This window comes from Manis pentadactyla, chromosome 19, assembly GCF_030020395.1.
Source record: "Manis pentadactyla isolate mManPen7 chromosome 19, mManPen7.hap1, whole genome shotgun sequence".
Lineage (NCBI taxonomy): Eukaryota > Metazoa > Chordata > Mammalia > Pholidota > Manidae > Manis > Manis pentadactyla.
In genome coordinates this window covers 7,361,416-7,372,144 of record NC_080037.1, presented here as the reverse complement: position 1 = coordinate 7,372,144, position 10,729 = coordinate 7,361,416, and the positions used below count along the sequence as shown (strand labels likewise).

General features: G+C 56.4%; 1 protein-coding gene across 1 annotated transcript; it reads left to right on the top strand.

The window, feature by feature from the left end:
• Positions 1-5,826: 5,826 nt before the first annotated feature.
• NHLH1 (nescient helix-loop-helix 1) lies at positions 5,827-9,999 on the top strand. Its single transcript, XM_057495147.1, has 2 exons — positions 5,827-6,054; positions 8,916-9,999. Exon 2 carries the CDS (start codon positions 9,088-9,090, stop codon positions 9,487-9,489), a length of 402 nt encoding a protein of 133 aa, XP_057351130.1. The 5' UTR covers positions 5,827-6,054; positions 8,916-9,087; the 3' UTR covers positions 9,490-9,999.
• The last annotated feature ends 730 nt before the right edge of the window (positions 10,000-10,729 follow it).

Genomic DNA, 10,729 nt, shown 5'->3' with positions numbered 1-10,729 from the left:
GTGAGCAGGGAAGCAGAATCCAGGGGTGGGGTGGGCAGGAAAGATGGGTACAGATGTACTCCCCTCTCCGCCTTGGGAAGAAGCCCCGGTACCAGCTTGTGTCTGCCTTCCATGCTACCCCCGCCTCACCTCCCGACCCAGCCCCAAATACAGACCTCAGAACTGGACTCTCCATGGTTATTGGGGAGGCAGGTGTCCATGGAAGTGCACAGACCCCCAGGCGACTCACTGGGGCCTCCTGCCCAGGACCGTGGTCTGGCTCCCCACCAAGGACCTCTGGTGTCTGGGGACCGCATGGGACTGGCCAGCAGCCTGTTAGGGCCGCAGATCCTAACATCTCGGCCCCACTCCTCTGCTCCAGGCTGCTCTCACCCCTGCCTCCCCCCGCACCTTCTCTTCCCCCGACCCACGTGGGAAGTTGGATAACTGACGGTCCCACCCCAGTCCGGCTACCTGTCGTGGCACCTCATCCCTCAGCATGGAAGGCTTTCCTGTCGGCTGCAGTCTCCAGTCTCTTCCCCAGCTGCTCTGGGTGAAGGGTTTGCCTTTTCTGTGCCCACAGTTAGGTTACTGCTCCCAAAGGCACATCCTGAGAGTAAATCTTTCCATCCAGACCCTGGTGTCCTGTACCAACGTCCCGCCTTAGTCAGTAGGATTTTGTTTCTTTGAAGGACCATATACTAAAACCCTCAGAGTTATGCATGTGGTCTCTTTTTGAGAGATGGGGAAACAGTAGCCCAGAGGAGAGAGTGGCTTGCCCAAGGTCACACAGCAAATTAGGCTGAGGCTATGTGCACTGGCAGCAACAGCGATAACAAACATTTATTGAACCTGGCTGTGGGTAAGGCTCTCTGTCCCGGCATCGTAAAGGGTTTGAGATATGACGCTTTCCCGTAGAGACTTAGGATCCAGAATCTAAATGGCAGGATGGGACATGACACAAGATAAATAAGCAGGCAGGGTAGCATATGCTCTATGCAAAATCACTGCTATAAACAGGTTCCACCCAAGTGCAGAGGAAGGGCTTGCTTAGGGCTGGGACAGGAAGGAGGGGCTTCGCAGTGTGGGAAGAGATCAAGACCAGATTTTCTGGTGTGCCATGAATGCACTGGGTGACTTAGGAAAGGGCATTTCTGTCCCTGGGCCCCGGTGTTCTCTGTACAGCGTGGAGTCAGACGTGAGCTGCTTTCTGAGGCCTCCGCCCTGGCGCTGTATAGCCTACTTCCCCTCCCCCTCTTATTCCTCAGGGTAGGGGGTGATTGGGAGTGTGATCCCTCTGGCACTTACTGTCCTCTAGTCCAGGGCCAGTGGGAATGTGGGGGAATTGTGGCCCTGTAAGTCAGCATCCTATTGTCAGGAAAAGTCGGGTGGGAATTGCTGAAGTCAAGCTTGGGAAGCAGGGACGCTTGCGAGGGCAGGGTCCGAACGGGCCTCAGGTCAGATTCTTAGTCCATCCTGAATCCACCCTCAGAGGTGGAGGGGCTCTCCTGTCATGGAGAAGGGCAGCTGCAGCCCCCGTCCCCAAGCAAGGGAAGCTTGGAGCTGGGGCGCAGGGGGCGCCTCTGGAGGCCTGGGGAGATGATGCAAGTGTGAGCAAGTGTTTCCAGCCTCCGGCTCAGGCGGGCTGAGGGCGAGGACCCTGGAGTCCCTGTCCCTCTCCCTGCCCGGCTGAGGAGGAGTTAGGGAACCGGGAGGGAGAGAAGGGACCACGGAGATGAAAGAGGAAACCAGTGAAGGGAGCCCAGGGCGCAGGGAAGCCCAGGCGGTGGGACTGAGCCTGAGGGGAAAGGCCGGGCGGCGGCTGGGAGGGGAGTGGGCCCCGAGCTGCTGGTGACAGATGGGGGGACACAAAGAGGAGAGCTGCAGGGAAGACAGATGGAAGGGGGAGGGAGGAGAGGCTGGGGGGTGCGGTGGTCGGAGCCGTAATGAGATTGGAGCTGGGCTCTGAGCTGAGGAGAGGTGCGTGGAGAGGAAGGAAGGAGGTGCTGCCTTAGGAGACAAAGGCGCCGAGCCTGGGGGCCAAGGGGGAGAGGGGGCCGGGGGCCAGGCGGAAAAGGGGGGCTTCCAGCCTGGCTGGCAGCAGAGAGTGACAGATTGTATAGTTGGTCGGAGTGGAGACCTGTCACCTTCCAGAGGCATGGAGAGGTGGAGACAGAGGAAAGACAGACTGACAGAGACGGGAGGCGGATGAGCAGAGAACCTCAGAGATGGAGGAAGACCCCAGCTGTGCTGCGTGTCCCCAGAAGCACAGCTGCGCCCGCCCAGGCTCCTGCCTGGCTGGCTCTGTGACCCAAAACACTGGCAGGCTCTTAGCAGATAGCACCCCAAGCCTGGGCCCACTCCTGGGGAAGGGTCAGGCAGGATGGCATAGCAAGGGTTAACACCGTCTGCTCTCCCTGCCAGCCGTTTGCCTGGTTGGGTCCCTAGGGCTCCCCACATATGTCACCCTCTCTCCTGCCAAACCCACTGCTTCCTCCAGGCCCTCCCCCACCCTCAAGGACTGGGTCCCAGCCCCTGTGTCTTCCCTGCACTCCAACCCCTACCCCCAGCAATCCACCTCGCAGGCTGTGTGGAGATAAAGAGAGAGAGGGAGTGACTGTCTGGAAAAGTGAATGCCTATAAAATGCCGAGTAACAATAGGCCATAGAGCCATCCCCATGCCCCCATCCTGCCCTCCTTACAGCAGGGACCTTCACCCAACTCCCGGGGTTCTCCTCCCACCTTGGAACCTGGGCTGCTGGCGCCCAGAGCTGACCTCAGAGCTCTCCTCAGCCACCCTCCATCATAGCACCTCACATATGTGTGTAGGAAATGGCTCTCCACCTTCAAATGATTGTGCACAGTGCAAAAGTTTGGGATGAGCCCTTCACAGTTTACCCAGCACTTTGCCATGCATTGTGTGACAAAAGTCCTATCGGGAAAGCAAGATTATCCCCATTTCACAGGTGACAAAAGAGATTCAGTCAAGATGAATGACTTGTCCAAGGTCACCAGGCCTTGGACTCGGGTCTACGGGCCCCAAGTGCAATAGAATTAGTAGCTCTTTGCACCACTTCATGATTTTAGCTCCTCTCTATCCACATTCAGGTTCTTTCTAGCCACTGCTCCTCTTAAAAACAAAAACCATCAGGGAGGGAAGGCTGGGGCGGCGGGCCCCAGAGCCCAGGATCCAGGGATGACAGATGCAGAGGAGGAGGAGGTGGTCCCCCAGCACTCTCTCACCCCCTCGACCATCAGACCTCAGCTGGTGCTGGACACAGCCTGGGCTGGGTGCTTCAAGGACGGAGGTTGCTGGACCAAAGAACCTGAACTAAACAGCCTAACCGGGGAGGCTGGGCACAGGCATTTTGTCCCTCCCTCCTTTCTGCCCCCACACTCCACCATGGTTCCCTTCTGCTTCTACGGTCTTTCTAGGGTCTACTTCTCTTTTCCTCAACGTCTCAGTCTTTGGGGTTCAGGCCTCCCTGTTTCAGTAACAGCCCTTCATTTCTGTAGTTCTGTTTATCCTGTCTCCCCAACTTGCTCCTTGCCTCTTACTTTTCTGTTTTCTCACCACTGTCTGCTCCCTGCCTCCCGCAAGTCTGTGTGTGTCCTCCCTGTCTCCAGCCCTCCCTCGGGACTCTCTCCCACCATCCTGTCTGTCCGTCCCAGAAAATCTGTGTCTCTCCACATCCGTCTATCCCCCAGGTCTGTGTCTCCTTAAGAGTGTCCTCTTTCAAATCCCTCCCCACGTCCCTATGCCCCATAGCTTGCATCTCTGAGTCTTCCACGAAAGCCTTGGCAATCTGGGAGTTCTGCCCTCATCCTCTTTTTATCAGCCCTGGTATATCCCTCTTCCTGTGACGATGTCTTCCTCCTCACTATGTCTTCCCCCTGCCTGTTACCCAGTGATACTGTTTTTGCATCTTTTTTCTCTCTCTGGGTCTCAGCGTTTCCCCATGTCTCCCCCTTCATTTCCTCTGCTCCCTCTCTGTCTCCCATTCGCCTCTCTCCTCTCCCCCATGGCACTCTCTCCTGAGTCTCTGGTCTCCCAATTTCTTGGATGGGGTAGAGGGCAGGAGGGTGGGGGAGGTAGAATTGTTGTTGCCGGGGGCTCATTAGGTGGAGATTGGTTTTTAATCAGTACCATGGCAATGATGATGCAAGAACTCAGATGCCACCTGATCCCCTGCCCCCCCAGCCCCCCTCCTCAAGCCTTCCTTCCCCTCCAGCTCAGCCCATCTGCTGGCGCCTGGGCACCTGTCTGGGCCTGCCCAGGTGGGAGTTGGCACCTCCCAGACCTAGGGGTGGGGGTGGGGTGGAGGAGCTTGGGGAGGAATTACAGGACTCCCCTTAGGGAGAGCCTCACCCCGGAGAAAGCCCAGAAAAGGTTGATCGGCACCACGGAAATGGCAAATGTGTCTGGCAACCTGAAGGTGGGGTGCGCTCCTGCCAAGGCCTAGGCCCCTTACACGCACTATCTCAATCTCATGGCAACCTAAGAAGCAGCTGTAATTAACCCATTTTACAGAAGAAGGCGGTTGAGGCTCAAGAGGTTAAGTTACCTGTCCGCGGTCACACTCAGGGCTTTGCTTACTGTAACACCCTGTCTCTGGAGCCTTTCAGCCATGGTCTGTTCTGGATACGCCAGAGTTCAGGGAAGCCTTCAACAGCTGAGCTGGGGAGAGAACTTCCGATACTGAAACCCAGCCCACCGCCTCCCTGAGCTCCCAGCTCCTGCCACCCTGCAACACGTGTGCACGCGCGTACACACACACACACACACACACACACGCAAGAACACACACACACACAGGTTGAAGGCAGCTGAGCTGTTGACGTTAACTTAATGCCATTTGCATGTAATTTTGTACCTTGCTTTCTTACTGCTCATTTGATGCCCCAGCATCCTCAAAGCCTGCCCGGGCTGCTCTGCCCTCCTCCCCAGTGTCCTTCCAGAGCTGGTTCCTCCTCTCCCAGCACTCCTCCCCACTCCCCAGCCCTTACTTCTTCCTCCTAAGAGCCCCTAATTCCCAGCGGGTCTGGCTGGGCTGCCCAGCCTAGAAAAACTCCTTGTGGGGTGTGTGTCAGGAATCCGACCCCACTCCTCCCCTGGTGACCAGGTAGGTGAGAGGGCTGGGGCTGGGATGAGAGGATGTGGGCGACTGAGCCCCAGGGTGGCAAGGACAGGAGCCTGAACAGTTGCCCCTGAACAGGTAGCCTGCCGGAGGGCCTGTGGGCACCGGCGTTCTGACAGATGAGAGCTTGGTGAGGGCAGGAACTCCAGGGTCCTCTTCTCATTTTCGTGCTGTCCAGTTGCACTCCCCTGAATGTCCCTGTTAGCACCTTGGAGCCTTCTTCCCATGGGAAAAGGCTGTCCAAGTCACACTGGGACTCAGAATAGGACCATGGCACTTAAACCTGGCTTGCTGGGGGCCTCTGTCCCTGCTGCCTCTGCTGTGGGAGACGGAGGGGTTCATCTGGGATCCTGCCCTGGCTCTCGCCCCAGCCCCACCCCTTCCCCACCCCTTCCCCAGCTCTCCATTTCTTGCTTATGAAATATGCATGGAGAACAGATGTCCCTGCTCCCCCACTCCCCGCCCCCTCCAGGGCCAGCCCCCACCCCAGCTCCAGGGGGGGATCCCAGATCCCTCTGCCAATGGCTGCCTGGCCTGGCTGTTTAATATTGATGAGGGGGGGGCCTTGGCCAGCCAATGGAGAGCTGGGGGTGTGTATGTATATCTCCATATATATACATAGGGCTGGGCCAGCTCAGGTGTGTATGTATCTGTTAGTGTGTGTGTGTGTGTGTGTGTGTGTGTGTATGTGTGTGAGTGCAAGTGGCCCCAGTACCTGGCCAATACCACCCCCTCCATCCGGGCCCTATATCCCCACCATGCGCACCCCTCTCATCTGCCCTGGACTCTGTGCAGCCACACCACGCTGTCCCCGAGAGCTCTAGAAAGCTGGTCACTAACTTTGCAGACGGATGAGCTCTGAGCAGCCAGAGGAGACTGGCGCTGTCAACGCTGTCCCCGTCCTGCCAGCTTGGATGCCCTCACGGGGTCCTCCTAGGTAAAGGGGGACCATGGGCTAGGGAGGGGTGGGCGTGTCCCTCCCACTCTCGGGCTCATGTCCCTTCCAAGAGCCTCCCTCTAGTTTTTCTCTCATGCACTGTGTGTCTCCGTCTGCACCTTCCTCTTCCCACATCTCTCCTTTGACTCTTTGTGCCTATCTATTCTCGACTGGAGATGGCAGAAGTGGGGCAGAAGTCTTGTCCCAGATGCTTGGAATTCCTGCTCTCCCTGATCCTTGGAACCTGGAACTTCGAGACCAGAAGTGGATCTGGGGGTGAGGACTCGATGGGTTATTAGAAGCTGCCAGGATCAGAGGTGGGGAGGATGGGGTCCAGGTGGAGTTGGGACTGGGGTCAGACTGGGAGCGCATAGAGGGGAAGGGACGGCATGGCACAGTGAGCAGGGATGAAGGAACTGGGGACTGGGCAACGTGGAATCCCCACGGCTGAACTCCTGAAGCATAGGGGTTGGGAGCTGGGGCACCAAACATGTACTGGAAGGGCTGATTTGGGGGCCCTCCACACTACTGCCATCCCCTCTTGTTCCTCTGGACCCTGCAATATGGAGTGTGTTCTAAATTTCAGCACTGAGCACCTTATGTTTTGTGTTATGGATATGTGAGTACGTATGGTCAGAGGTTGATGACCTTGTACCCCCAAACCCCCAGAGCTTAGAAACTGTTGACTGCAGTTGAATCTGTCTTCTGTGCAGTGGGATGGGGCAAGGCTGGGGGGCTCCTGCTCCCTGTGAGGGGGCCCAGCAGACAGGAGAACCTGAGCTGGCAAGGAAGGCGTGATGGGAGCTGTGAAGGGGCCTTGGTGCTTCCATCTTTGGCTGTGAGTCCGGCTGAGCTCACAGTGAGTGGTCTGCTAGTCCCCCTAAGCGTCCTCCAAAGCAAAGCACTAGCCCCAGCCTCTCCCAGGCATGTCTCTGCTGCCTTGCCATAGCCTCCTCTGGTTCCCGGGACAAGAAAACCGTAATGGTGTCCCCAAGAAGCTGCCCATGTCCTCCAGTGAAGGCCGTGTCTGAGCCACACTCGGACCATGGTGGGGAGTGGAGTGGAAAGCTGGTGACATTTCCTTTCCCCGGTATTCCTGGCAGAGCTGCCCACAGGGCCAGGGAACGGCAGGCGCTGAGTGTATTGAGGACAGAGCTAGAGGAAGGTGCTGGACCTGAGCTGGGGAACTGTGGCCAAAGGAGATACCTTCCCCTGACTCCAGTGGATGGGGTGGTAGGATCCGGGGGCTGGGGTTTGGGAGGGACTGAGTTGGGGCAGCTGTGCCAAGCTCCATATGTCCCAGTCCACTCTACAATGGGCAATCTGTGTGTTTATCCCCGCCTCCACCCCCAGCCCTCCCCACCAAAAGCAGCAAGGGTGGAGAGGGGCCGGGGAGGGAGGGACTGCAGGACCAATGCTTGCAGTTCTCCACGCACAACTGGGAAAGCTTTAGAGTCACAGCCAAACTCTCTTGGAGCTGTTCCTCTAGTCTTGCTCAGAGTTGTTTTTTTCTTTTTAATTATTAATACGTTTGTTTATTGTAAAAAACATATAACCTAGAACTTACCATTTTAAGTCTACATTTCAATCATGTTTAAGTATATTCACATTGTTGTGACACAGATCTGCAGAACTTTTTCATCTTGTAAATCTGAAACTCTCTGCCCTTTGAACAACATCTCCCCTTTCCCCCCTCCTTCCAGCCCCTGGTTACCACCGTTCTACTTTGTTTCCATGAAGTTGACTACTTAGATACCTTATATAAATGGATTCATACAATATTTGTCTTTTTATGACTCTCTTATTTCACTTCGTATTTCGTTAACATCCTCAAGGGTCATCTGTGTTGTAGCATGTGATAGGATTTTTGTATTTTTTAAGGCTGAATAGTATTCCCTTGTATGTAATATGCCATATATTCTTTATTCCTTTGTCATTCGATGGACATTGGGTGGTTCCATGTCTTGGCTATTGTGAATAGTGCTGTAGTGAACGTGAGAATGCAGTGATCTCTTTGGGATCTTGATTTCAATTCTTTTGGATATATATCCAGAAGGGGGATTGCTGGATGATATGGTAGTCCTATTTTTAATTTTTTTGAGGACCCTCTCTTCAATTTTCTGAAGCGGCTGCACCATTTTAGTGGCTTAGCCATCCTGTTGGGTGTGAGGTGCTATATCATTGTGGTTTTGATTTGCATTTCTCTGATGATCAGTGATGCTGAGCATCTTTTCCTGTGTGTTGGCCATCTTTGGAGAAATGTCTGTTCAGGTCCTTGGCCCAATTTTTAATTGAGTTGTTTGATTTTTTTGTTGTTGAGTTGTGGGAGTTCTTTATAATATTCTGGATACTCCTTATCAGATCCATGATTTGCATATATTTCCTCCCATTCTGTAAGATTGTCTTTTCAACTCTGCGGATTGTATCCTTTGACGCACAAAAGTTTTTAATTTGATGTGTCCCATTTGTCCATTTTTGCTTTTGTTGCCTGTGCTTTTGGCATCACATCCAAGAAATCATTGCCAAGTCCAATGACGTGAAGCTTTCCCCGTGTTTTCTTCTGGGAGCCTGTATAGTTTTAGGTCTTTGATCCTCTTGCTTGGTTTTATCCTGTCCTGTGACCTCATCAAGTCTTCTCCTTTCCTGTTGTGCACTTCCGGGATTCTCTTCTCTCTGTACCATCTTTCCTCCTACTCTACAGGCTTCTCCTGCCTGTCTTTTCTGCCCCACGTCCCCCACCCCACCCCATGTTTCTGCTGCTCTTCCCCCACACTTACAGTACCCCTCTCTTCCCGCTCATCTCAAACTTTCCCCCCTCCTTCCTCCCTCTGCCCCATTCAGTTTCCCCTTTTCTCTTCCAGGCTCCAGACTGGAACCCTGATCATGGAACCTTGAGGTGGCGCTGACCCCCGGAGCTCAGTGGCAGCCCCCACTACCCCAGGCCCTTCCTGCCCCTCCCACCACCAGCTTGCCGGCTCCCAGAGGGAGGGGTGGGGAGGGGATCCTGATCTGACCGGGCAGGGGGCTCCCGTCATGATGCTCAACTCAGACACCATGGAGCTGGACCTGCCTCCCAGCCACTCGGAGACCGAGTCGGGCTTCAGCGACTGTGGGGGCGGGGCAGGCCCCGACGGGGCTGGGCCTGGGGGCCCCGGGGCGGGCCAGGCCCGGGGACTAGAGCCGGGAGAGCCCGGCAGGAAGGACCTGCAGCACCTGAGCCGGGAGGAGCGGCGGCGGCGGCGCCGCGCCACCGCCAAGTACCGCACGGCCCACGCCACGCGGGAGCGAATCCGCGTGGAGGCCTTCAACCTGGCCTTCGCCGAGCTGCGCAAGCTGCTGCCCACGCTGCCCCCAGACAAGAAGCTCTCCAAGATAGAGATCCTGCGCCTGGCCATCTGCTACATCTCCTACCTGAACCACGTGCTGGACGTCTGAGCCGCCTGCCTCCCCCGGGATCCTCCCCGCACCCCGGGGCTCCTGCGGTCCCTTCTCCCCGCTTCCAGCTTAGGCCGGCCGTCTCCTCCCTGCGCCCCTACCTAGGCCTGCAGTCCCACCGGCTGGCGGGGAAGGCGACTTTATTTTTCCGACCTGAGCACCCCGAGGGTACCCTCCGCAGTTGCTGGTTAGACGCGGCTGCTTAGCAAGCTTGCCGGGGTGGTCGGTGCACAGCCCTTGCTGGATGTCCCGAGCCGCCCACACCGGGCGCCTCCCTGAGCTCTCTCACGGCCTGCTGCCTCTTCTTCCCGCGTGTCCGAAAGTTCATAGACCCCAGGCGCTGACCCTCACCCAAACCTCTTTCCACCCCGTTCCAGCTTCTCTTGCCCGCAGTTGGGACGGGCGTCCGAGCAGGAAGGGGAGAAGCTGGGCTTAGAGCGGGTGGGCTCCTTCCTCGGAGGCCGCTGCTGGCGCGGCGCCCGCGGGGCTGGCCCTTGGGAGGGAGGGAGGGGCTTGGGGCGGGGGGAGCTCCGGGCCGGGGAATCTTTGTAGCTGGGATTTATGGAAACACTGCCGGTGTTCCGTCTTCTTCCTGAGGCTTAGCACATACAGACCTCGGATCTTACTCGGTAGCGAGTGCCTTGCCCTCTCTGAGCTATTTGGGCCCCTCCCTGCCCCCTCCTACCCCTACCGTCCCAGCGTCCCAGTTTTCTTCCTCTCTGTGTGCAGCTAGAGAAAGGGAAACCGATCCTGGGGTTGGGGATGATGGCGCCAAACCCAGCCCAGAGAATGTGCAGAGGGCCCAGGGAATGGGTGGGCCAGATCTCACGTCTGCTTCCTGCACCCCAGCCCAGCATGAAGTGTGCAAAACCAGCAGCACTTCCTTGCCCAGATGCAGGGGTGGCGGGCGGGGGAAATGCCCTTTTACTGCCCTCTGGGAATGCTCAGCTCTCCTGGCCCCAGGGCCTGACGCTCCCTCTCCGCCACGGAGTGGTCCAGGCCCTCTGTGCCCCACCTGCTGACAGCAGCCCAGGTGGGCAGTAGAGCCGAGGGCCCTAGGACCTGCGTAGGAGACAGGAGCTCACTGCACTTCCCGTGCCCCCTTCTCCCTTACACCAAACTCCTAGTTCTACAAGGATATTATTTATTTGCGTATTTATTTATTTATTTATTCATCTATTTATTTACTTATTTATTTATAAATATTACTATTTATTGCCGAGTTGTGCACTTTGGGTGG